Source organism: Pongo abelii, chromosome 15, assembly GCF_028885655.2.
Source record: "Pongo abelii isolate AG06213 chromosome 15, NHGRI_mPonAbe1-v2.0_pri, whole genome shotgun sequence".
In the NCBI taxonomy this organism is placed as follows: Eukaryota; Metazoa; Chordata; class Mammalia; order Primates; family Hominidae; genus Pongo; species Pongo abelii.
The window spans coordinates 26,510,720-26,537,949 of record NC_072000.2 but is presented as its reverse complement, the minus strand read 5'-3'; the positions used below and the strand labels follow the sequence as shown (position 1 = coordinate 26,537,949).

At 45.9% G+C, this 27,230-nt stretch overlaps 2 protein-coding genes and 1 long non-coding RNA gene across 5 annotated transcripts in view; 1 reads left to right on the top strand and 2 right to left on the bottom strand.

Annotated features, from left to right (window-relative positions):
- Window positions 1–3,169, bottom strand: part of PSMB11 (proteasome subunit beta 11) — a 36,079-nt gene extending 32,910 nt beyond the window's left edge. Inside the window, exon 1 of the mRNA XM_024231592.3 lies at window positions 2,953–3,169. The gene's annotated coding sequence lies outside the window, so the exon portion shown is untranslated. The remainder of the gene's footprint in view (window positions 1–2,952) is intronic.
- C15H14orf93 (chromosome 15 C14orf93 homolog) lies at window positions 66–23,954 on the top strand. Of its 3 annotated transcripts, NM_001131427.1 has the most exon segments (8): window positions 118–150; window positions 10,579–10,610; window positions 11,077–11,504; window positions 13,631–13,951; window positions 19,728–19,789; window positions 20,010–20,113; window positions 21,845–21,957; window positions 22,223–23,954. In NM_001131427.1, coding segments are annotated over 6 exon segments (1,077 nt in total). In that variant the 5' UTR covers window positions 118–150; window positions 10,579–10,610; window positions 11,077–11,447; the 3' UTR covers window positions 22,643–23,954.
- On the bottom strand, window positions 14,261–27,216 carry LOC134760064 (uncharacterized). Its single transcript, XR_010136939.1, has 4 exons — window positions 26,270–27,216; window positions 24,766–24,984; window positions 19,894–20,106; window positions 14,261–16,084 (listed from the first exon to the last, which is right to left on the bottom strand). It is a non-coding gene; the product is annotated as an uncharacterized LOC134760064 (long non-coding RNA).
- Between the last annotated feature and the right edge of the window lie 14 nt (window positions 27,217–27,230).

Genomic DNA, 27,230 nt, shown 5'->3' with positions numbered 1-27,230 from the left:
CGCGGCGCGTGTGCTTGCGGGCGGGGCGCCCCGCGGCCGCGGACGGCCAATCCGGGAGGGCGTCCGGGGAGGGGCGGGGCTTGCCGGCTCCGGCTCCGCGAGTCCTCCTTTTTGCACACACACGAATACAAAGAGCCATACGACCTTCGGGTATCCTTTTTCCATTTTTTTTCCTCCTTAATCTTGTGTGTGTTTTCAAATTTTTAAAAAATAGAGATCTGTAGCAGTGTTGGGGTGAGGAAACTGTTGCTAAGGGGAATTTGCTCTTTCCCCCATTTCTTTTTCTGTCTCTCTTCCTCTTTCTTTTTCCTGGTCAAGGTTTTAAATATACCAAGAAGTTGAGAAGCAGGATGGCCGTGTACAACCGTTTCCAGCCAAATTTATAGTTTTTTTTTCTTTTTTTTAAATCACATTTTAAGAACTGGTAGATTTTTGTGGTTGAGGGACTTTAAAAATTTAGCCGCTTGGGAAGTACAGATTTTTTTAAGCGGGCTGAAGGGATAATGTAAATTTCTGCCACAGGCAACATCGAAGGAAGCAGAGAGAGACTTGAGGCTCCCTCATAAAGCCGTTTGCGTGCTTTTTACACACCCACCCCCAGAACCAAAACCAAGTGGCTGGGATGTGGCACTTGTCCAAGGCCAATAGGTTAATATTGGGATATTATAATGGAGACATTCATTTCCCTAGGGAAGGGGGAAAGACCTTATTACAGTGTGTCTTTCACACACATTTTCATTAGAACATTTGTGTGTGTGTGTGTGTATGTGTGTTTCTTGAAACAAATTTGTAAAGTTATAACTTGGGGTTATTTGTGTATATGTACAATATGTGTGTATTTGTGCCATATCAGATTTTATTTTCAAAAGTGATAAATATATCTGGTTTTATGTGTGCAAAGTATCCCCTAGGATGTGAATTTTTTTCTGTTGTCTTCCCAAATGTGATCAAAATATTCTGTGTGCAAAGCAGAGCTTAGAAGAAATCCTATGCTTAGCATACTTAGGCACTTTCTATGTGCATTTACTATATTTTTCTGCTCCTAAAGGATCAGAATAATGAATAATTAAATAATTGCCAAGGAGTATATAGTCCATGTGGCAAATTGGAGTAGGCAATTTATTGAATCTGTGGTTCAAAGCCTTCAGTGACTGTTTTGCCTAAGTGGTTTTGCTTTTTATTGTCTCACGTTCTTAAATGTACAGCTGTGTATATTTTGGCCTTTATGTGTGGTTTGGTTGGTGTGTTCAGAAGGGAAGTTCTTTCTTGGCTTTTTGACAAAATGGTCGTTTATTGGTTGGAATATTCGAAAAGCTCCACAGCTGGCAAAGTATCAGGAAAAAAATCCAGTCAAGTGTAATTCTCAAAAACTGTTCATGGTGATGGTGATAGGGAGCCAAGAGGATGCAAAGGCAAATAATAGAAGGGATAAGAAATGCCTTTTGGTTATCATATTGCATTTTTAGAATGGAAAGCTTCTCATTTCTAAGAGTCACAGAAAAAAGTATATGAATTAGAGAAAAACAGGCTCGCAGAGCAGAACCTCCTGTTATAGGAGCCCTATTTTCACTTCATTCTGTTACAGAATCACTATCTCTTCATTAGAAGTCGTATGGAAAATATCTGTATCCAAATTTGTATTCGCAGATTGGAGTGAAAGCATAGGAGGTATATGAGGTGCTGAGGGAGAAACTGGAATGTCACAAATGCATGACAACCAGGAGACAAAAAAAAAGATCTACTGCAGAATTTAAATTTCATTACAACAAAACCTCTGTATAATAATGCATTTCTATTACACAGCTAGCATTCTACTCTATTTCAAGCAGTATTTGACTCCTAAATACCAACTGCAATAAAGTTACTTGTACAAATTTATAACAAAAGTGGCCCTGTTTGGGCTTTCTACTTGTTGTGCTGAGTGTGTATTTTTATTCTCTAACAATTCAAGTCAGACCAGTGCTTAATAAATACTGGCTCGACTGTGGATTATTCCACAAGTTCAGACCTGCATTTCTTTGAAATCTAGTCACATTCTAGTGATCTTTGTGATCACAACAGTGAGGGTAGTTTTTTTTTTTTTTTTTTTGAAACGGAGTTTCACTCTTGTTGCCCAGGCTGGAGTGATCTTGGCTCACTGCAACCTTCGCCTCCTGGGTTCAAGCGATTGTCCTGCCTCGGCCTCCCGAGTAGCTGAGATTACAGGCATGTGCCACCATGCCTGGCTGATTTTTGTATTTTTAGTAGAGACGGGGTTTCACCATGTTGGTCAGGCTGGTCTCCAACTCCTGACCTTAGGTGATCCGCCCGCCTCTGCCTCTCAAAGTGCTGGGATTACAGGCGTGAGCCACCGCGCCCGGCCAGTTACGGGAATTTTTAATGGAGTTTTACCCTTTTCAGCTTTTTTCCACATCACTACAGGTCATCACATATACTTTTTACCTTACTTTTTAGCTTCTCAAAAAATAGGGAGAGCTCTCCCTGAACGGTGCAGAGCCCGTGTCCCTGATTTCCTAGGCTATTTGATTTCTATATCCAGGAACGTAGGGTCACATCCACTGTTCTTGCTTTTTCTTCCTAAGAAAGGAGAGAATTCCTCGCACATATATATCGTTGGCTTGGCCTTCCAAAGCAAAGCAAAACTAAACTCTGTTGATTTTGCCTGGGAATCCTCGGGGCCCCTAGTATTGGAAACTTCTTTGAACTATGAGGAGCTGCTAATTTGCAGGTGACACGTGAAAGAAATGTAACCGAGGCCAGCAGTAACTAAAAGTCGGCAACCACCCAACGTGTGACGCCGATTTGTGGCCACTGTGCTTATAATCGTGTACACACAGGTTTGTGAGCAGCAGAGAACAAAAGCAAGTAAACAAAAACAAGCTAAAGATGGCGTCTGACGGCCTTGAAAAAGCCTCACAGTCTTGTCTCTCCCTGAGGAGGCCCCTCCCCTACCTGACTTTTTGAGTGACTGTTGTTTGCAGCCAATAGTGTCCGTGACCCTGCTCCCCAACCATCGTCTAACCGCCAATCACCGGGAGCCAGAAGGCAAGCGGGGCGGTGTCTCCCCGCGTGCGCGCGCTGGCCGGGTACACGGGCAGGCGCCGCGGATTCTTCTGTCTTCCGCGCGCCCGCCTCCGCCTCCGCCTAGCTGAGTCAGCCAGTGCGGTGGCGCCAGGCACACGCGGTAGAGCAGCCGTAGGGTTGCTAAGCTGCACCTCCGCGTCATTTCTCAAGGCGAGCGCCGCCTTTAGCCCAAGTTCTCAAAGCTCTCGGGGCTACGTAGTCTACCCTCCCCGGTGACCCGGCGAGATCCCTAGCCGCTCCTCCGGCCGCTCTGCTCTCCGCATCCCTCGCGGGAATGACCCCCTTTACCCGGGACTCCCAGAGCGCACTGTATGGTTGGGCACAGTGGCGAGTCACCCTGTCCCCTGAGGCCTCTTGAGCAGTCGCAGATCTCTGCCTCCTGCGTCGCTGCGATCGCGCTTCCAGTAGCTGAATCACACTGACCCATCGGAAACGGTTCTGCAGTCCCTGGGGTCCACCTTGTCATCCTTGACTAATATTTAATCAACTAACATTTACCAAGTTCTCGCTGGCACGAGTTCTAGGAGCTACTTTTTCATTTTTCAGTTTCTCCATAAATGCAGTGGGTCCTTTACATTAGGCAAACCTGAAATCGGAAATATTAATTTTGTAATTAATATTTTTAATTAATCTTAGTTAATTAATTAATATTTTCAATGTAATCTTAGCAAATGTAAATAAAAAGGACTGTGCTATACTGGGTTAAAAATTCTCATCCTGCTATAGAAATATACGTGGAATTTTCAGATTACATGAAATCCTTTAAAGACCGCATTCGGCCTTCTGGGTCTACAGCTCTCTTTTTTACCCCTAAAAATAAGGTCTTGGATTTTTTGCAGACCATTAGTCGAGTCACTCTTTTAAAATGTGGGAAAATAGTATTTTGTGGTATTTACTTAGCTGCTCTTGTGTGATAAGGAGCTCATTTCTGATAAAAATAGGTTTTGAGAGAACCTTTTGACAGGTGAGCCATTTTGCACCTTGAAGTGGAGGAGTAGGACTGACCAACACAGCAGGAGCTTTAAGTGGCCGTTTTCCTTATTTATTTCTTAAAATGAAGATTATGATATGAATTGCCATGCTTTCAGTAATCACATTTAAGGAAGTCTATTGCTAGCATGACCCTGAATGAGTCAAGCACCCATTATAAAAACATATATCATCTGAGTGATACCATATCATACACATCTATTAAATAGTGAGAAAACTTTTATTTTTCATAGTTTGGAGGTGAACTCAGTCATGCAGAAAATTCAAACTCAGAATGGGGAGAAAGCAAGCAAGGGAACTGCCAAGAGTATGATATATTTAGTCCTAACAAAAATGTGACTTGGGAGGAAAGGGATAGTTAAAATTATGGACAGTCTCACCCTGAACTGTCTGTCTAAAGGAGATGAATTTTCTTTCTTTTTTATCTAAATATTTATGAAAAATACCAAAAGTACTGGAAAGTACATTTTTAAGGCTCATTTCACATGTATTTAAATTAGACCAATACTGAAATGAACCCCAAATGCATATATTTTTTGCAAACCTAAGTGTGACATCTACTGTCGTGTTGGCAACGCATCCCAAGATTGAAGATCTTTTTCTGTTTTTTAGACCTAGTCAGTTGTTTTCAGGACTTTCTACTTAAACATGTTGCCATCAGTTGAAATTTAAAATGTTAAATAAATACACTTCTTCTCTAATATACTGGTGTCTCCTCTTTTTATTTATTTATTTTTTAGAGACTGGGTCTCGCTATGCTGCCCAGGTTGGTCTCAAACTCCTGGGCTCAAGCGATCCTCCTCTCCTCCCAAAGTGCTGGGATTACAGGCGTGAGCCACCATGCCCGGCCATGGTATTTCCTCTCAACTGCCTCATTTCTGTCATTCTGGTGGTGGTGGTGGTACCATCCTGTTACTCTTAGGCTTATAATCTTGCAGTTGTCTTTAACCAATTATCTCTATACCCCATCTCTATACCTCTGTCAATTCTCCTTACCTTACTATATAAGCGCCTTTGCTCTGACCTCTGACATGCACCCTGTTAAGTCCTGTATTTTTTTTTTTTCCTCTAGAATGTCTTACTACCCTATTAGTTCATCGTATACACTGCTCAAGGCTCAACTGGAAGCTTTTCTTCTGTAAGAACTCTTTCTCAGTATGATTTCATTTTGTTAATGTTGCCATTATTTTGAACTAACGCCTCAGAAATTTATCAGTCTATACCATATTATTAGGACTTGTGTGTATTTCACTTTGTTATTTATTTGTTTATTTATTTTTGAGACGGAGTTTCACTCTTGTTGCCTAGGCTGGAGTGCAGTGGTGCGATCTCGGCTCATTGCAACCTCCACCTCCCAGGTTCAAGTGATTCTCCTGCCTCAGCCTCCCGAGTAGCTGGGATTACAGGCATGTGCCACCACACCCAGCTAATTTTGTATTTTTAGTAGAGACAGGGTTTCTCCATGTTGGTCAGGCTGGTCTCGAACTCCTGACCTCAGGTGATCTGCCTGCCTCAGCCTCCCAAAGTGCTGAGATTATAGGTGTGAGCCACTGCGCCTGGCCTCACTTTGTTTTTTAGATAGTCCATGTTAAGAACATTCCATGTTCTTTAGACATTCCCATCTGAAATACACTTTAAGTGCCTTGTAGGTAGAGACTTTGTCTTCCCTTCATTTGAGTAGCGTGCAGTCCATTTTGGTGAATCATCCTTTAACATGGCCTTACATATAAAAACTTTTGAGCCTGGGCACAGTGGCTTACACCTGTAATCTCAACACTTTGGGAGGCCAAGGCGGGCAGATCACTTGAGGTCAGGATTCATTAGTCAGGTGTGGTGGCGCATGCCTGTAATCTCAGCTATTCGGGAGGCTGAGGCAGAAGAATCGCTTGAACCTGGGAGGTGGAAGTTGCAGTGAGCCGAAATCGTGCCACTGCACTCCAGCCTGGGTGACAGAGTTAAACTCCGTATCAAATATATATATATATATATATATATATTTTGGCCAGGCACGATGGCTCACGCCTGTAATCTCAGCACTTTGGGAGGCCGAGGAGGGCGGATCACAAGGTCAGGAGTTCAAGAGCAGCCTGGCCAATGTGGTGAAACCCCATCTCTACTAAAAATACAAAAATTACCCGGGAGTGGTGGCACATGACTGTAGTCCCAGCTACTCTGGAGGCTAAGGTAGGAGAATTGCTTGAACCTGGGAGGTGGAGGTTGCAGTGAGCCAAGATCGCACCTCCACACTCTAGCCTGGGCGACAGAGCGAGACTCTGTCTCAAAATAAATAAATTATATATATATATATATATATATATATATATATATGAATATATGAACCTAAAAATACCTCCTCCCACTCACCAGCTCACCTTTTTTTTTTGAGCCAGAGTCTCGCCCTGTCTCCCAGGCTGGTGTGCAATGGTGTGATCTCAGCTCACTGCAACCTCCGCCTCCTGGGTTCAAGCCATTCTCCTGCCTCAGCCTCCTGAGTAGCTGGGATTACAGGCACGCGCCACCATGCGCGGCTACTTTTTTTTTTTTTTTTTTTGTATCTTTAGTAGAGACAGCGTTTCTCCATATTGGCCAGGCTGGTCTTGAACTGACCTCAGGTGACCCGCCCGCCTCAGCCTCCCAAAGTGCTGGGATTATAGGCGTGAGCCATGTGCCTGGCCCAGCTCACCGTCTTTAATGGGGGTATATGCAGCTAATGAAATTAATGTTTTGTTTTGAGTCATTTATCCAGCACTTAAGTAGTTACCTGGTTAGTAAATATAACGTGAAATACTCGTTTATTACCTGCTGATCCCAATATCTTTCCATATCTTAGAGTTTAGGTGAGAGACTATAGCAAGAGGCTGGGAAATTAAGTCAGCAATAGTATCCATGGAAACCAAAAAAGAATTATTTGAATGCCTACTGTGCTAGACCACACTGTACCAAGTTTTTACAGGCAGGTTAATTCAAGAAAACACCTATTTGTTGCCCTGAATGTGATGTTTTAAAATGGACATAGTATGGTAACATACAAAGTAGAAAAACAGAAGAGAAATTGAGGAACAAATTGAACTCACAATAGGAAAATACATTTAGCATTAAAAACTAGCATAAAATATTATCCTTAGTCTGAGACCAGCTCATGATAGCAAGTAAATTCCAAATACTCAATTACCTTTCTAATTTGCGTCATAGAAGTTTTTGTACCTATAAATGCATCCTCATAGACTTGAGGAATGTGTTGTTTGTTAGAAATTCAATATTAAATTTGGGGACAAATTTCCCCAAATTCTATTTCAAGCCATTGCATTTTACTCAAAATTAGGGAATCAGGAATCAAGGTGGTGGCTCACACCTGTGATCCCAGCTACTCAGGAGGCTGAGGCGGGAGGATGGCTTGAGACCAAGAGTTGAAGACCAACCTGGGCAACATAGCAAGACCCCGCCTCTTAAAAAAAAAAAAAAAAAAAAGATTAAGGAATCAGGATGGGTGTCCAGGGTGGGAACACAAAATGTTACAGGAATAACCATAATATCATCCAGCCGTTACTAGTGGAGCACTGACCATGTGCCAGCACTCTATAGGTGCCTTACATATATTATGTATAATCTTCACAAAAACCACTCAAAGTAGATAGTGATGAAAAAACTTGGTCTCAGAAAAGTGAAATAATTTACTAATGTTCACACAGCTCATAAATGGTGCAGCCAGAGGAGAACCTCATTTTTTTAAAAATTTTTTTTGAGATGGAGTCTCGTTCCGTCACTCAGCCTGGAGTGCAGTGGTGTGATCTCGGCTCACTGCAACCTCTGACTCCTGAGTTCAAGCAATTCTTCTCCCTCAACCTCCTGAGTAGCTGGGATTACAGACACGTATCACCATGGCTGGCAAATTTTTGTATTTTTAGTAGAGATAGGGTTTCACCATGTTGGTCAGGCTGGTCTAGAACTCCTAACCTCAAGTTAGCCACGCACCTCAGCCTCCGAAAGTATTGGGATTACAGGCGTGAGCTACCACACCCGGCCACCCTTTTTTTTTTTTTTTTTAACCTGCAGTACAGTGCTGTTTTGGAAAGACGACCAAGGAAAGACTATTTAAAGAAGAGGGAGCTGGTCGCAGTGGCTGACACTTGTAATCCCAACACTTTGGGAGGCTGAGGCGGGTGGATCACCTGAGGTCAGGAGTTCAAGACCAGCCTGACCAACATGGCGAAACCCTATCTCTACTAAAAATATAAAAATTAGCCATATGTGGTGGCGCGCGTCTGTAATCCCAGCTACTTGGTAGGCTGAGGCAGGAGAATCACTTGAACCCGGGAGGCAGAGCTTGCAGTGAGCCGAGATCTTGCCATTGCACTCTGGCCTGGGCAACAGAGCGAGACTCCGTCTCAAAAAAATGATAAATAAAAATAAAAGAGAGGGGAAGAGCTTGAGGCAGGCTCAACACTGGTAGGGGTAAAAGCCTCTTGCAAGAAAGAGTGTGTGAGGCAAGAGAGTTTGGTACCAGAAAGGAGTTAGACAACTCAGCCAGTGTCCCAACCTGATGCATCTTAATTACTGATTTTACACATACTGAACCCAGCTGGCAAGCATTTGAATACTATTATTTATTATCACCAAAACATTCTTTTGCCCACAGCATCAATGTTTAAGAGCAAACTCCCTGCATGATGTAGGTTAAAGAAAGAATTAAAAAGAAAAAACTCTGCAGGAGCAGTGTAGGCCCTTATTTAGGAAGGAAAAGAATACATAAGTGATTCATCTATAAATTGACATAGACTTGCTTAGTGCTTTCCTTTAACCTTTAGTTTTAATTTGGTTTAACCTTTAGTTTCAGGTTTAGCTGTGCCTCCCAGTGACTATAATGACAAGGAAGCTGTAAATGTATTTGAGTTAAGTTTTTGCGAGAAGTAAGTATCTGGCACAGAAAAAGCCATTTCTTCGATATAAAGGGTGGAAAGAGCAAATTAAAGACTATTCTTTAATAACCACATGTAATTAAAATGCATTGTCAGATTTATGTTTTAGTACCTCAGAGGCACTGATATTGCCTGTTTCTGAAATGAGATTGCCTATTCAAAAAGAAAAGAAAACCCTCAAATATAGAAAATTCTCTTAACCTCCTACTCTTTTTTTTGTTGTTGTTGAGGTGGAGTCTCGCCCTGTCACCAGGCTGGAGTGCAGTGGCACGATCTCGGCTCACTGCAACCTCTGCCTCCCGGGTTCAAGTGATTCTCCTGCCTCAGCCTCCCGAGTAGCTGGGATTACAGATGCCCGCCACTACACCCAGTTAATTTTTGTATTTTTAGTAGAGACAGGGTTTCACCATGTTAGTCAGGCTGGTCTCGAACTCCTGACCTCAGGTGATCGGCCCACCTCAGCCTTCCACAGTGCTGGGATTACAAGCGTGAGCCACAATGCCCGGCCCCTCCTCTCCTTTTAATTGTGATGTTTTAATTTACAGGGTAAGAGAGAAATGCATCTCTCAGGGAAACTGTAAACATACTTAAAGTTTTGACATGGAGCATCAGAAGGATTTTTTTTCTATCATCATCAAGTATTATTTAGAAAATTACAATATTTATTAAGTTCCTGGGAGTGTTCTCAGTGGTACAAATCAACTTCTTTACCCCTTTTTTTCTCTCCTGGAGTAGTTTAGTTGCTTAACTACAGTAATTTAAAAGAAAGGCAGTTTGGTTTATCACTGACATTCTGATTTCTCCTTTAATGGGGGCTGGTCATGCAGGCAAAGTGACAGCATAGCTGTTCAAACATTCCTGTTGAAATTTGGATCCACCCTTAAGGAGCATGAGAAATGAAGATAAGGGGCCCCACGGGTGATTTCTCTGGGCTCCTGGCTGGAAGATTCAGGACAGCTAGTTTTCATTACAGAGGCTCATGGCCCAGGTACACGACTATGTGGGAAAGGGGGCTGTGCAGCCCTGGGTTACCCCAGCTCAATTCCCTGATCTTTTCATTTCATTTCCCTGCCCTCATCCCCAAAGCATTAATGATATAACAGTGAGAAGCTGGTGACATGCTGAGGGCTGCAGTGATGGATGTATTCCTTATTTAGGAGTTTTACTCTGAATGCATTTGTATGAAAATTACAGAGAGGGTAAAATCATGATTGTCATGATTGTTAATGTCAACAAAAAGTGGTATCAGGTAAAAAAAAAAATACAACACTACATTGAAAGTAGCAATAACTGGATTCTGCTGTTATTCCTCTGACCTTGAAAAACACATATAACTTCTCCGCATGTCTCTTCTCTGGACCTGGAGTAATATGTGTTTCCTAGCGCTGTTGAGTAGATGAGGTAACTTATGTGAAGTGCTCTGAACACCTTAAGGAACAATGTCAAAGCAATGAAATGCAGTACCGTTATTACAGTAAAGATGGTGAGGAGGAGGAGACAGATCTACATTTTCTTCCTTAGTCTTCTAATCTTTCCAGATGCCGGAAGGTCCTTCTGAATCCCTTCCCTGTTCCTTAGCTTGCACTAGTCAGGGGTTCCGTGCTGGGGGGCAGAAGAAATGCTCGCTACCCTCTGAAACCGTTCATCAGGAAGGCCTTGATTTGTGATGTGCTAGGAGAGCACAGGATCTGCAAATAGAAGGCACCTGTCTCCCTTCTGCAGGCCGAGGAGAGGCCGCCATGGACTGTGTGCTTCTTCGTGGCTTGTCTACTCTTCTTTCACAGACCCTACAGCCTGGGGCCTGGGCTCCTCTGACCATCCTCATTGAGAAAGGAAAGTGAGTCCAGAGAAGTCGATGCTTCCTACCTGTTGGAGCGGCCCAGCAGTGTAAGCGTGGTTGTTACTGCCCCATCCACCATGTCCTTCAGTGCCACCATTCTCTTCTCCCCTCCCAGTGGCAGCGAGGCCAGATGCTGCTGCTGCGCCTGTAAGAGTGAGACTAATGGAGGCAACACAGGCTCCCAGGGTGGAAATCCTCCTCCCAGCACCCCCATCACAGTGACTGGACATGGCCTGGCTGTTCAGAGCTCAGAGCAGCTCCTGCATATTATCTACCAGCGGGTGGATAAGGCAGTGGGTTTGGCTGAAGCTGCTCTGGGTCTTGCCAGGGCCAACAATGAGTTGTTAAAACGTCTCCAGGAGGAAGTGGGTGACCTGAGGCAAGGGAAAGTGTCCATCCCTGATGAAGATGGGGAAAGCCGGGCACATAGTTCCCCACCTGAGGAGCCTGGGCCTCTCAAGGAAAGTCCCGGGGAAGCCTTTAAGGCTCTGTCTGCCGTGGAAGAGGAGTGTGACAGCGTGGGCAGTGGTGTGCAGGTGGTGATTGAGGAGCTGCGGCAGCTGGGAGCAGCCTCAGTGGGGCCTGGGCCTTTGGGCTTCCCAGCAACTCAGAGGGACATGCGGCTCCCGGGGTGCACGCTGGCTGCCAGCGAGGGGGCCCCCCTGCTCAATCCCGTGAGTATGGCAGCAGAGAGCTGTTGCTCCTAGGTGCTTTTCCTGGCTTTTCACTCTTTTTCCTTTCTGTTCTTTTCTTTCCATCTTTAAACCTTTTGTTTGTATTTGTGATAAAGCAAAACAGTACCACGTTTCCTTTTCCTTCAGGGATAGTCAGCTCTCCTATTTTCTTCCTGAACCATCAGCTTCTTTGGCAGAAGGTCATTTTTTGCTGTGTGTAGTGACGGGGTGCCCTTCCCTCTCTCTCAATAGCTCCGCGTGGCACCTTCTCCTCCACAGCTGTCTCGGCTGCTCCATGGACTCTGCCTCTCCTGGCGAGGATGCCTGCCGTGCACAGACGGCTCATTCATATTTTATCGCAGGCCCTCTGCTTGCCAAGAGGAATTCAGTACAAAGAGAGATGGGAATGTACAGGGGAGAGAGGCAGAGGTGGAGAGAGGAGGAAAAAGTGAGAGGACAAAGATAAAGATAATAGAAGACAGGTATAGGGAGGGAAAGAGACAAGTAGAAACGAAGGGCTGAGAGAGGAAAAAAAGTGAAAAAAGGGAGCACAGAAGAAAGGTGAGTCTATGTGGAAAGAGAATCTACACCATGGGAGAGAGACTATGAGGTAAGGCGAGAGGGAGGTAGAGGAAAGGAAATAAAATGGGAAATGAGAAAAAGAAATGGCCAACTGAGTGTTAACGGTAAGAGAATAACATATAGGGAGAAAGAGGGAAGAAAAGAAGGAAGCAAGCAAGCATATTTTGTGAGCAGGAAAAGACATAGATGTACATTGTGCTATTTCAGTTTCTTTACTGCTTAAGGGCCATATGAGCAGGAAAATCCTGGCTGAGTAGAGTAAGAACTGCAGAATGTCACACATGGAAGTATGAAAAGGAGATGGAGCAACTATAGAGATCTTAGAGATAGGAAAATAACAGATGTGGTGCCACTTGAGAGACGGTTGGAGTTCTGTCAGCTCTCCGCCTTATTCTCCGTCTGTCCTCTGTTTTTCTCCTCCCCCCACGACAAGACATAGACACCCAGTAAAGAGTAAAGGAGCAGAACACATGGAGTAGATGGGAGGGATGAAACTCCCAGCCCATCTGCTGGATCTGAGAAATGAATATATAAACCCCTCTCTCCCCCTCCAGTGTAACACAGAAACTGGTCATTGCTCTCCTGAAGGCACAGCCATATGGGTAATGGCCACTGCTGCTCACCCCAGTCTGTGGCTGGTCAGGACTCTCAGTGGTTCCAGCTCAAGGGAGGACCTGGAAGGTGGGAGGCAGGAGGGTACCAGGCTAGGCATTGCCCTGAGCTGTGGGTTCTTTGAGGCAGGAAAGGCTTCCAAGCCGACAGGAAGGAATTAGATTTCACAGCACAGAAAGCAGCTCACAGGTCTATAAATCTCAGCCTCCTCCCCCGCTTCTTTCTCTCTCTCTGTGTGTGTGTGTGTGTGTGTGTTTCCCCACTTTCAGTGTTTTGTTTTCTTTACTGCAGAAATCCCCCCTCCTTTCTTCCTCCCTTTCTCCCTTGCTCCCTCCTTCCTTTCCCGGCTCTGTATGTCCTTGAGTGAGGGCACAGGCAGTCAGGTAGATGTCAGGGGCTGTGACAGTCGAATGTGGCCAGGGCAGGATCAAGGTGAGGGCACGGACTGACTCTGGGAATGGAGGATAGGTGAGGGGAGCTGTAGCTGCCAGTCTCTAGGGATTTCTGACTTTATATCTTCCTCCTTTGCTCATTTTTCTTTTATGTCTCCTCTTTATTGCTGTTACTGTTTTATTTTCTTACTCCTTCTCTTGCTTGGTTTCTTTCTTGTCATCACTTCTTCACCCAGTCCTTTCAGACAAAACACTTATCTAGCTACATTTCTTATATCCAAGAGCTATCCATAAATGACTATTCACAAACAGTGTCAGAAACATGCTTTCTCCTTGTGAGCAGCCCTATGGTACAACCCAACATGAAAGGCCCTGTACACACATAGGAGTCCCAGAGAAACAAGCCATTGACCATTAAAGACTGTGCTAGAGTCCCCCTTCTTTCCACTTTCTGTTCACTATTCTTAGCCAAAGAATGATGGTTAACCAGGTTCCCCTAAGCCTGGCTGGCTAATAGGCTATTATTTTTTATGTTCTTAGCTGGTGGATGATTACGTGGCCTCTGAGGGTGCAGTACAGCGAGTTCTGGTCCCTGCTTATGCCAAGCAACTCTCACCAGCCACACAACTGGCAATCCAGCGAGCAACCTCAGAGACAGGACCAGAAAATGGAACCAAGCTGCCACCACCCCGCCCTGAGGACATGCTCAATGCCGCTGCTGCGCTGGACAGTGCCTTGGAAGAGTCAGGCCCTGGGAGCACTGGGGAGCTGAGACATTCTCTAGGGCTGACCGTTTCCCCATGCAGGACCAGAGGAAGTGGGCAGAAGAACTCCAGGCGCAAGCGGGATCTGGTACTCTCTGTGAGTGAGCTCAATTTCTATAAATTTTTCTTCAGTCTGGAGAGATAAGTGAAGAGTGATGGGTGGGTTGATTTTAGGCCTCCCATATTGAATGAATGCTATACTGAATCCTACCAGAGTGGGAGGGATAAGGAGAGAGGTTATTCTGTAACACTAGGGATAGGAAGTCCCCTGTTAAACATCAAGCTTTTAGGCTTTTCCAGATAATGTGATATCTTCCTTTATATCACATCTCCTGGTGTTCTTTTTTTTTTTTTTTTTGAGGCAGAGTCTCACTCTGTCACCCAGGCTGCAGTGCAATGGCATGATCTCAGCTCACTGCAACCTCCACCTCCCAGGTTCAAGCGATTCTCCTGCCTCAGCCTCCTGAGTAGCTGGGATTACAGGCATGTGCCACCACCCCCAGCTAATTTTTGAATTTTCAGTAGAGACCAGGTTTTGCCATGTTGGTCAGGCTGGTCTCGAACTCCTGAGCTCAGGTTATCCACCCGCCTCGGCCTCCCAAAGTACTGGGATTACAGGCGTGAGCCACCATGCCCGGCCTTCCTAGTGTTCTAATAATCCTGATGAGAAGATCTTTAAGGGATTGAGCAGATTGGTCACCAAAGAGTAACTCTGGAAATTGCCTGCAAATTAAGCTAGTGTGCAGAGTAAGTGGCAAAGGGCACCTTGGGTGGAAAAGCAAGTGAAGCTGTCTTGAGGTAGTCTCAAGCTTTAGAGATGCAGAGAGTCACTAAACCTTCAGCTCAGTTATAGAGGTTTGGAGATTCCAGTCATTCCAAGAGCTCTTAGCCAGGAAGGGACTGGCCTGAACCAGGTCTGCCTGAATGCTTCTTGGCGTGGCTGGGAGCCCAAAGCACATCCTGCTGAGCTGGGAGCCCCCATCCTGGCAGCTGACCAAACCTAGAGAAGTTCTAGGGCAGTAGTTCTCAACCTGGGGTGATTTTACCCTCAGGGGACATTTGGAAACATCTGGAGACATTTGTGATTATTACAACTGGTGGGTGGCTGGGGGCAGGGGAAGGAGAATGCTACTGATATCTAGTGGGTGTTCCGCTAAACATCCTACAGTGCACACGACAGCCCCCATAACAAAGAATTATCCAGCTCAAAATGCCAATAGTGAAGAGGTTGAGAAACTTTCTTTAAAGTGACCACAGTCTTTGGGATCAACTCTGTACCCAAAAACTTCTTCTTTTTTTTTTTTCTTTCTTGAGACAGGGTCTCACTCCCATTGCCCAGGCTGGAGTGCAGTGGTGTGATCATGGCTCACTGCAGCTTCGACTTCCCAGGCTCAAGTGATCTCCCACCTCAGCCTCCCGAGTAGCTGGGATTACAGGCACGCACCACCACGCCTGGCTTATTTTTTGTATTTTTGTATTTTAGTTGCCCAGGCTGGTCTCACAAAAGCTTTTTTCTGACAACCATGGGGATATTGTTTTTAGTCTCGCTCTGTCACCCAGGCTGGAGTGCAGTGGCATGATTTCAGCTCACTGCAAGCCTCCCAGGTTCAAGCGATTCTCCTGCCTCAGCCTCCCGAGTAGTTGGGATTACAGACTTGCACCAGCACGCCTGGCTAATTTTTGTATTTTAGTAGAGATGGGGTTTCGCCATGTTGGCCACGCTGGTTTTGAACTCCTGAGATCAGGCAATTCACCCACCTCGGCCTCCCAAAGTGTTGGGATTACAGGCGTGAGCCACCGTGCCTGGCTGGAGATATTCTTTGGCCATACAATGTTCATATTGACTATAATGAGTTTATAGTTACAATTTGCATAAAAGCAGGATTTTCCATCACTTCCATTCCACTTGTGCCTGCTGCCTCCAGAGAGAGGTACAGCGTTGAGGCCTGGCTTCTTCCTTCCCTTAGGAGAGTGTGGTGGAACTGAAGACCTGCAGGAAGGACAGTATGCTCACTCACCATCATGCTCTCTCTATTCTGTGCTTGAGAAGGATCTGGAGGACCAGTCAGGGAGTTTTGCTGCCCATCATGGAGGAAGGTTTAAAATGTTCTTGTGGCAGACTGTGGGTTTAGAGGGGGAGGGACAGTTGTTCCAATCTTTAGCTCTGGGACAGAATCAAAGAGGCATCTCTCCAATCTGCTGAGGCTCTTGAGGATGGCTGCTAGGGATCCTGTGAACCAAAAGGATCAAACCAGAATTCTTAATTCCTTGGAATGCTGCAGATCCCAGCCACTCCTTGGGGAAATATTTTTAGCTTCTTCAGGAGGTAGGTGAGCCAACAGCCTTTCCAGTCCTCACATTTATTGTCTAGAGTATTTTCCCTTTCCATGTCAAGCCTGTTTTGATTTTTATCAGCTGATCTCTTCCAAGCCACTTGAGTGGGAAGCTTTGTAACTCCCTTTTTTCTTTCTCCTTTTTTTGTTTTTTTTGAAACTCTCCCAAATACTTTCTGAAACATTCACCCATTCCTTTGTGATTCCTTAAGTGTGGACTACTAAGAGGTAAAATAACTATGTTGAATATGCAGCTAGTATAATAATGGTCCTTTTTACAGAGTGGAGACCCTAGCCATGAAGAGGTGACAATACTTTCCTAAGTTGGTACAGTGAATCGGCCATAGAGGTAGAAGGATAAATTGGGGATTTCTGAACATGGAGCTGAAAAGTCCTTGGATCAGGATATTAATCTGTCAGTTTGGGACTGGGTAACTTCCACTGACTGAGGGAGCTTGGGATGAAAATACAATCAGAAACAACACAACTAAACTTAATTGAAGGAAATGTAAAACCCTGCATTAGGGCCGGGTGCAGTGGCTCACGCCTGTAATCCCAGCACTCTGGGAGGCCAAGGCGGGCAGAGCACCCGAGGTCAGGAGTTTGAGACTAGCCTGGCCAACATGGTGAAACCATGTCTCTACTAAAAATACAAAAATTAGCTGGGCGTGGTGGCGTGCGCCTGTAATCCTAGCCACTTGAGAGGCTGAGGTAGGAGAATCACTTGAACCCGGGAGGCGGAGGTTGCAGTGAGCTGAGATCACACCACTGCACTCTAGCCTGGGTGACAGAGCAAGACTCTGTTTCTAAATAAATAAATAAAGCCGGGTGTGGTGGCTCATGCCTGTAATCCCAGCACTTTGGGAGGCTGAGGTGGGTGAATCACGAGGTCAGGAGTTCAAGACCAGCCTGGCCAACACGGTGAAACCCCATCTCTACTAAAAATACAAAAATTAGCTGGGCATGGTGGTGCATTCCTGTAGTCCCAGCTACTAGGGAGGCTGAGCCGGGAGAATTGCTTGAACCAGGACCCTGGAAGCAGAGGTTGCAGTGAGCCGAGATCACGCCACTGCACCCCAGCCTGGGCTACAGAGTGAGACTCCATCTCAAAAAATAAATAAATAAATAAATATTTTAGGTGCTATTATGGGCAAAACTGGGAACAGATTTTGAAGCATCTAAGGCAAAACTTTTTCTTTCTTTTTTTTTTTTGAAACAGAGTCTCACTCTATTGCCCAGGCTGGAGTGCAGTGACACGATCTCAGCTCACTGCAACCTCCGCCTCCTGGGTTCAAGCAATTCTCCTGTCTCAGCCTCCCCAGTAGCTGGGACTACAGTCGCACGCCACCACGCCAGGCTAATTTTTGTATTTTCAATAGAGATGGGGTTTCACCATGTTGGTCAGGCTGGTCTCGAACTCCTGACCTCAGGTGATCCACCCGCCTTGGCCTCCCAAAGTACTGGGATTACAGGCATGAGCCACCACGCCCAGCCGGCAAAACTTTTTAACGAGTGGAAGTGTTCAACAATAGAATAAGCTGACTCAGAATGGAGAACTCATCATTAGATGGGTGTAAACAAAGTGGAAAGACAGCCTGTTTAATGATGTGAAAGGGAGATTGGGTAATATAACCTCCACGGTCCTTTCCGATTCATGTTTCTGTTATTTTAGATTTCTGTTTTTCAGACCATGGTGTATATACTCCTGAGATTTGTGGTAACACACGAGGGAATATATAAAGCCACAGACAAACCCAGCGCTTTTTCCTGGGTCATCAATTTTACTAGCACATTTCAGAAGATGGCCAGTCATGGTGGCTTATGCCTGTAATCCCAGCACTTTGGGAGGCCGAGGCAGGTGGTTCACGAGGTCAAGAGATCAAGACCATCCTGGCCAACATGGTGAAACCCCATCTCCACTAAAAATACAAAAATTAGCTGGATGTGGTGGTGGTGCGCCTGTAGTCCCAGCTACTTGTGAGGCTGAGGCAGGAGAATCGCTTGAACCCGGGAGGTGGAGGTTGCACTGAGCCGAGATCACGCCATTGCACTCCAGCCTGGCAACAGAGTGAGACTCTGTCTCAAAAAGAAAAAAAAATTCCAGAAGACATTTTTATATTAAACAGGCCGGCTGTGGTGGCTCACACCTGTAATCCCAGCACACGTGGGAGGCTGAGGTGGGTGGATCACAACGTTAGGAGTTCGAGACCAGCCTGACCAACATGGTGAAATCCCGTCTCTACTAAAAATACAAAAATTAGCTGGGCGTGGTGCTAGGCACCTGTAATCCCAGGTACTCAGGAGGCTGAGGCAGGATAATCGCTTGAACCCAGGAGGCGGCGGTTGCAGTGAGCTGAGATGGCGCCACCTGCCTTGGCCTCCCAAAGTACTGGGATTACAGGCATGAGCCACCGCGCCCGGCCGGCAAAACTTTTTAACGAGTGCACTCCAGCCTGGATGACAGAGTGAAACTCTCTCTCAGAAAGAAAAAAAAAGAAAAGAAATACAAATACATTTTGAAGAAAAAATTTAAATGTGCAAGAGTAGGGGCCGGGCACAGTGGCTTGTGCTTGTAATCCCAGCACTTTGGGAGGCCGAGGCGGGCAGATCACGAGGTCAGGAGATCGTGACCATCCTGGCTAACACGGTGAAACCCCATCTCTACTAAAAATACAAAAAATTAGCTGGGCATGGTGGTGGGCGCCTATAGTCCCAGCTACTCAGGAGGCTGAGGGAGGAGAATGGCATGAACCAGAGAGGCGGAGCTTGCAGTGAGCCAAGATCGTGCCACTGCACTCCAGCCTGGGCGACAGAATGAGACTCCGTCTCAAAAAAAAAAAAAAAAGAAAAGAAAAGGGAAAGAAAAAAAAGTGCAAGAGTAGGGGACTTCAAGAAATGTTCACTTGACTGGGCGTGGTGGCTCATGCCTGTAATCCCACCACTTTGGAAGGTCAAGGCGGGCAGATCACCTGAGATCAGGAGTTAAGACCAGCCTGGCCAACACGGTGAAACTCTGTCTCTACAAAAATACAAAAATTAGCCAGGCATGATGGCAGGTGTCCGTAATCCCAGCTACTCGAGAGGCTGAGGCGGGAGAATCACTTGAACCCGGGAGGCGGTGGTTGCAGTGAGCCAAGATCGCACCACTGCACTCTAGCCTGGGCGACACAGCAAGACTCCATCTCAAAAAAAAAGAAAGAAAAGTGAAAAAGAAATATTCACTCGCAGTACTCCTGGTGTATACTTGCTTTCTCGTTGCTATCAGGGGTATGTTCATGGAAATGTTTGAGACCCTCTGCTCTAGTGATCACACTACTCAGGAGCAGAAGTAAGGCCAGGGATGATCCTGGAATCCTGACACACATGAAATGAAAAGTCAGGGAAGACCACACTAGAAATAGTAACTTGGATAGGCTCTTGGCTTAGAAAGGATTCAGGCAGAGAGTGCCTTAGGGACAATACCTTTTTACCCTAGGGACCAGAGGAGAGTTTTCATAATATCCACTCTTGGCTTGATTGTGTTTTCTTTTTTTTTCCTAGAAACTGGTCCACAATGTGCATAACCACATCACCAATGACAAGAGATTCAATGGGTCTGAAAGGTATGGTCCCCTTGAGGAAAAAGAATTAGAAGGTACTTTGCTAAGGACAGGGAAGTAGAGGGGGATGCTCCAATACAGCAATGAGACTAAGACTTTGATCTCACCATAACTTCTTAGGCCATGGAGGGATTTGCCACAAAGTTGATCAGTGCTGGGTATCTCTGTTTGTCTGGCTCTTACAAAGCCGACAACTTTATTCATTCTCTTCTCTTTGTGGCAGCATCAAGTCCTCTTGGAATATTTCAGTAGTGAAGTTTCTTCTGGAAAAGCTCAAGCAAGAGCTGGTGACCAGTCCCCACAATTACACTGATAAGGAGCTAAAAGGTGAGAAAAACTGGTTTAACTCCTATGCCATCCTTTCTCCCCCTCTCCTCCCACTCCTCTTTCTTGGTCAGAGGAGAAGAGGAATAATAGAGATGATTAGGAGGTTTTGAAAATAGTGGATTTGAAACATTTTTTGGCTCTTCTTACCTTCAATATATTCATAGAATTATCTCAAATTGCCTGTTTATTTCCCTCTCAGTCTGAAACGAAAATGAGAGAAGGGAAGGGCTAGAACACCATCATGCATTCTGTTTATGCAAGTCTTGAATCTAAGGTGTTATGAGGAGGAGGAATCTAAGGTGTTATGAGGAGGTGTTATGTTCAGAAGCCAGGCCTGCCCCTTGGTCCCTAAATATTATTTCCCAGGCTTTCTCTTTCCTTGCTCTCTTTTGTTATTTGTAGCTAACCCTGAAGTATTATGAAAGCTTCTGCTGAAAAAGTACTTGTAGAGCCAGGTAACGTGATTCATCCCTGTAATCCTAGCACTTTGGGAGGCCAAGGCAGGAGGATTATTTCAGCCCAGGAGTTCAAGACTAGCATGGGCAACATGGCGAAACCCCATCTTTACCAAAAACAAACAAAAATAACAAAAATTAACTGGGCAGGGTGGCATGCATGACGTGGTACCGGCTACTTGGGAGGCTGAGGCGGGAGGATTGCTTGAGGCTGTGAGGTGGAGGTTGCAGTGAGCCGAGATTGTGCCACTGAACTCCACTGTGGGCAAACCTTGTTTCAAAAAAAAAGAAAAAAATACTTGTAATCTTCCATCAGAGTGGCAATAGGGGTAGATTGTTGTTGTTTTTAAATTTTTTTTAAAATAGAGACTGAGTCTCACTATGTTGCCCAGGCTGGTCTCAAACTCCTGGGCTCAAGCAATCCTCCTGCCTCAGCAGGAGGCCTCCCAGAACGTTGGGATTACAGGTGTGAGCCACCACGCCCAACAAGGGGTAAGTTTTATTTGGTGGAGGGAGCCGGGAGACACAGAAGCAATTGGAGTTGTCTTTTTCCAGTGGGAGATATTTGGGAGGAGTTAGTGTTGGAGATGGAGGTGGGCAAAGAAAGCTAAACCAATTAGCCGGCCATGGCGATGTGCACCTGTAGTCCCAGCTGCTCGGGAGGCTGAGGCTGGACGATCACTTAAGCCCAGGAGTTTGAGGCTGCAGTGAGCATGCATGACCATGCCACTGCCCTCAAGCCTGGGTTACAGAGCTAGACCCTGTCTCGTAACAAAATCATAATAAAATAAATAAATAAAAAGAAACCTAACCAAAGAGGAGTGAATAGATGCTAATGCCTATGCCAAGAAAGCCCAGCATCTAGGCCAGGCGCGGTTGCTCACGCCTGTAATCCCAGCTCTTTGGGAGGCCAAGGCAGGCGGATCACCTGAGGTCAGGAGTTCGAGACCAGCCTGACCAACATGGAGAAACCCCATCTCTACTAAAAAGAGCCGGGTGTGGTGGCACATGCCTGTAACCCCAGCTACTCGGGAGGCTGAGGCAGGAGAATCGCTTGAACCCAGGAGGCGGAGGTTGTGGTGAGCTGAGATTGTGCCATTGCACTCCAGCCTGGGCAACAAGAGTGAAACTACATCTCAAAAAAAAAAAAAAAAAAGCCCTCATCTAAGTAGTGATCCCCAACCTCCCATTCAATAGTGTTAGGGCAGAAAAACGGGCTGAGGACCACTACTCTAGAGGACCCTCCTTCTTGCTCCCTTCCTTCCCTCCCCGCCAGGAGCCTGTGTGGCCTACTTCCTTACTAAGAGGCGTGAGTACCGCAACTCCCTGAACCCCTTTAAAGGCCTGAAGGAAAAAGAGGAGAAGAAACTTCGAAGTCGCCGATATCGGGTAGGTTTCTAGGCCTTTCTTTCAAGATATTAAACTCTAAACCCTTTCCTAAGTGGGAAGGGCCAGAGGACATGGCATCTGAGAATAGGGTTGAGAGCCAGGAATGTAGGAAGATAGAGAACAGTGAGCCAATGCTAAGATCTGACTTGGGGACTGGGTTCACTTAGGCACAGATTTTACACAGCCTTCCCCACCAAACCTTTTCCCCAAATCTAATCCATAGAATGTTTACCTTCCTAATCTATCTCCTGGGTTCCTGCCTTAGCTTTTTGCCAACCGATCCAGTATCATGAGGCATTTTGGACCTGAGGACCAACGTCTGTGGAATGATGTGACAGAGGAGCTGATGTCAGATGAAGAGGACAGTCTTAACGAGCCAGGTGTGTGGGTGGCCCGCCCTCCCCGTTTCCGGGCCCAGCGCCTCACAGAGCTCTGCTACCATCTGGATGCTAACTCTAAGCATGGCACCAAAGCCAACCGTGTGTATGGGCCTCCCTCAGACAGACTGCCTTCTGCTGAAGCCCAGCTCCTTCCACCAGAACTTTACAATCCTAATTTCCAAGAAGAGGAAGATGAGGGAGGGGATGAGAATGCACCTGGCTCCCCATCTTTTGACCAACCCCACAAAACCTGCTGTCCTGACTTGAACTCATTCATTGAAATCAAGGTGGAAAAGGATGAATAAAATCTACAACCAAGAATAACTCTGGCTTCCGCCACGCCCCATGTCTCAGAAATAGGTGGCCATGGGGCTTCACAAAATAATAAGATGCTCTGTGCAGTCTGAGAAAGCAAATTTGCCTCTTTTCTTAACACAGTCTCTACTGGGGAAGCAGAACACTGGTGGGATAAAAACTTATCTAGAAGGGGAGAAACTCCCTCCACTGTGAACAGCAAGCCAGAATATGCTTATTCCTCAGCATAAACAGTGTCTCGGAGAAGCCTGGGATGAGAAAAGGAGGAGGATGGGTCCAAGAAACATGAGGCCTTCTTGACATATGCCCCGTCTCTGAGTTGTTTCTGCCCCTGCCCCGTTCCACCCAAAGCTCTGAGGAAGCAGCCCAGGTTGTACCTTTTGCTTCCCTGTGACCACTTGTCTTGCTCTGCAGTGGAAACCGAACATGACCAGTGCAGGTTAATACCGCCACCCGGTGGGTGGTTTCAGTCATGAGCTTGAGTCTTCTGACCAACGGAACACAAGTTCTATCACTATTGGGGAATTGGGATCCTGATATAATAGCTATTGTTTATTGAATTACATGAGGAAAGTTTTACTATTTCTATCTTACAGATGAGGAAATTAAGGCTTAAAGAGTTCCCATGTCTCACCGGCAGCCTCTCTCTCACTATGTGACCAAGCAAAATACACAGCTTTGTAGCTGTTTCTTGGTCCTGTCAGCCAAGCTGTATTTTGAGGAAGGGGTATGCATTTTGGATGGATTGAAAAGCAAAAATGGCTTTACATTTATTCAGTCTTATGACAAACATTGATCGCTTTACTAGGTGTCAGGTACTGTGCTATGGATACATTGTTGATAAGGCTGGATGCTGTTCAGAAATTTTTTTAGTTTAGACAGGAAGCCAGGCAGTGGAGTAGGCAATGAAATGAACTGTGATAAGGGTGACCATGGTGGAGTGTAGTGCACTATGGCAATATACAGCAGGGGTAGCTAACCTACTCTTGCAGTCTGGAAAGGCTTCTTCTGAGAGGGTGTAATGTCTAAAATGGGGAAGAGTTAACCAGGAGAAGGAAAGGGGAGGCTAAGAGAGTGTTCCAAACAGGGAACTGCGGGTACAACAGTCCAGGGGCAACAGAGAGTACAGACAAGGTCCAGTTCTACTGCAGACTGTTTTGGGGAAGGGATAATAGTAGAAGAGAGGCTGGAGAGTGAGGCAGACCTCATAATACAGAGTACAGACTTCAGCCCAAGGGCAGTGAGAAATCATTGAAAGTTTGTTTTAGCAGGGAAATAAAACGACAGGTTTTGCCTACAGGCAGTCCCCAACTCACAATGGTTCGACTTAGGATTTTTCAACTTTACGATGGTGCAAAATGATTCAGTATGCTCCTCACCTTATGATGCAGTTATATCAGATAAACCCATTTTAAGGTGAAAATATGGTTAAGTTGAAGAAGCACTCTGCCTTACAATATTTTCAATTTATAATGGATGGGTTTATTCAGACATAACTCCATTGTAAGTCGTAAAGCTTCTGTACTGAAAAAAATCACTTAACCTCAGGGTATAAGATGGATTGCAGGGAGCAAGCCTTGCCCAGGAGACTTTTGCATTGGTTTAGGAGAGGAAAGATGGTGACTTGACATATATAGTGGTGATGAGGGGAGGACAGATTTGGAAGACGTTTAGGAAGCAGAATTAATAGAACTTGGTGACTGATAGGACTTGGTTGGATTTGAGGTTAAGGGAGAAGGAGGACATAGGGTTGATGCTCAGATTTCTAGTTTACGCAGCGAACAGTATTGTGCCATTTACTCAGAGAATGTTAGAGGAGCCAGTTTCATGAGGCAGAGAAGATGAGATCAGTTTAGGATATTGGGTGCTTCTGAGACAGCCATTGGAGATGCTAGTAGTTAGTTGAGTTTTTAAGTCCAAGAAAGACTGGGCTGGAAATATGGATTAGGGAGTCACCTGTGTATACAGATTATAATTAAAGTCTTGGGGATGAAGAGGGCCTTTGGAGATCCCAGCTCCAGTTCAGACTGTGGAGAGGCCACCTGAGGTCATGAGCACTATTGGAGCATGTCCTATTAGCATATACGTCTTCTACTTCTTCCCCTTCACTCACCTCTGTTTCCAGTTATCCCTTGAAAACACAGGCTGTTCATCCCAATTGTGCCCATTGTTACCACCAACTCTTGCATGGGCCTCCTTTAATGGCCTCTCAACGTTTCATAAGACTTCCTCTCGCATCCTCACCCCAAAGGATCAAAGCTTCCAAATATTAGTAGTTGTGTGGATATTCTGGATGTAATTGGAAGGAAGAATCAAGGTTCTCCTTTCTCATCTGGACACAGGAAAGGAGGGAACACATTATGGTTAATTCTGAAGATGTTGCTCACAGCAGGTTCTAGATGCAATCCGATAGCTCCCCTCTGTTCCTAGTGCTTTCAGTCCTCCCTGCTTCCAGTCTGGTAGGAAACTCTCCTCAGGATCAGAGAAAAGCCGTGGCCTTGACCAGGGAAACAGAGAGGCTGATTCTCAGGGGAGATGAGGTCAGGGAGACAATGCAACTAGGACAAAGAAGCCAAATAGTTTGGCACAAATTAATTTCCCAAAAGATATTAACCACGTTTCTTTCCACATTCCCTAAGGCTACACTAAGATTATAAAAGGTGTTCAAAATGTTGAGATGAAAATAATATGCATGACTTGTTTGCATATAATTTTCATACTCATTTACTATCTAAATACAAAGGAGTCATTTTCCTTCTCCATTCTACTTCCTCCACCCCTTGCCCCTGATGTTTTAGTCTGGGCAAAATTAGTTGGCTGGTTTTTAAAAAAATTTTTTGAGACGGAATCTCCCTCTATCGCCGAGGCCGGAGTGCAATGGCACAATCTCGGCTCTCTGCAACCTCCGCCTCCTGGGTTCAAGCGATTCTTCTGCCTCAGCCTCCCAAGTAGCTGGGACTACAGGTGCGCGCCACCACACCGGCTAATTTTTGTATTCTTAGTAGAGACGGGGTTTCACCATACTGGCCAGGCTGGTTGCAAACTCCTGACCTCGTGATCCGCCTGCCTCTGCCTTCCAAAGTGCTGGGATTACAGGCGTGAGCCACCGCTCCCGGCCGTCGGCTGGTATTTAATTAGGTATGTTTAGCTTCATCTAGGGTTTCTTTAAAAAAAAATTATTATTTATTTTTGAGAATTTTTTTGAGGCGGAGTCTTGCTCTGTCGCCCAGGCTGGAGTGCAGTGGCCGTGATCTTGGCTCACTGCAACGTCTGTCTCCCGGGTTCAAGCGATTCTCCTGCCTCAGCCTCTCGAGTCGCTGGGACTATAGGCGTGCGCCACCACGCCTGGCTAATTTTTGTATTTTTAGTAGAGATAGGGCTTCACCATGTTGGCCAGGCTGGTCTGAACTCCTGACTTCAAGTGATCCGCCCGCCTCAGCCTCCCAAAGTGGTGGGATTACAGGCGTGAGCCACCGCGCCCGGCTGCTTCAGCCAGGGTTTCTTTTACTTATTCTTGATCCTTCTAAAATAGTCAATATCAGCCTCTTTTCCATCCTGATCATTTTCATTTGCAATTTCCTCTACACTGCATTTCTTTTCTTCCTCTTAATACTTACTCTGTATCACCAGTCTTCTGTGGACCAAAACCAAAGCGAGAAGGTGTTCGCTAGCCCTAAAACCAGGCCTTCGATCTCCATAGTCACCTGAAATGTTTGCTAAAAATCTCATTTCCCAACACCAGGGGGTGTCTGTCTATCCCTCTAACTGTCCTACCCTTAAGGTAGAGATTAGTCCCAAACCTTTTCCTCACTCCTTTTCACTGCTTCTGCATACACACTATATCTCTTTCCCTCCCTCTCAAGGTAGAGATTAGTCCCATTTTCCTGACTCCTTTTCATTGCTTTTACAAACACAAAATTTCTCCACCATCACAAAACTTTTGGGTCCAGAAGGTGGTGCCTTTTTATTGCAGTTTAAACGTTTGTCTCTCATTCTCTCTGGACAAGTTTGTCCTTTCCTTTGCGCACCCTTCGGTCTCTGCATCGTCCACACTCCTCTTTGCTCCCCAGCTCTCCCTTTCTTTCGCTACCTCTTCCTTCTTCCACTTCTCTCTGTGGGCTTCGTCGCCTTTCAGGGCTATCTTTACGCACACGTCTCTGAACCTCTTTATGCATTTGTCTTCTTTCTCTCTGTCTTCCTCTTTATGGCTCTCTCCTTGTCTCACCATTTCTGTACCAGTCTCTCTCCATCTCTCCCACAGTCCCCACGCTGGGAACAAAGTCACGGTGCTAGCGCAGAACATGCCTCCTATCGTCCGGTCCCGGGACGCGACACATTCCACCATGCCCCTCCGCGCATTCCAACTGCAGACAAAGAGTCCCCGTCCCCTACCCCCACACTCTTTCCTGTTCCAATTCTTGAGTGTTGTAGGGGCAGCTGCCCCAACTGCCCCTGCCCGCCTCTCACGTCCAGTCCGCGGGCCTCCATATCTAGGGCAGTTAGCGCCAGTTCTCCTGCACGCACACCAGCTATCCCTGCGCGGACACCCCCGGCGCTCTCGCACACACCGCGCTCCGC

Bases quoted from the DNA above. Each gene is read 5' to 3' on its own strand.
- C15H14orf93 (XM_024231148.3), top strand. From the start codon at position 10,908: ATGTCCTTCAGTGCCACCATTCTCTTCTCCCCTCCCAGTGGCAGCGAG. The intron at 19,790-20,009 runs GTATGGTCCCCT...TCTTTGTGGCAG, and splicing joins AGATTCAATGGGTCTGAAAG to CATCAAGTCCTCTTGGAATA. The intron at 21,958-22,222 runs GTAGGTTTCTAG...TTCCTGCCTTAG, and splicing joins TTCGAAGTCGCCGATATCGG to CTTTTTGCCAACCGATCCAG.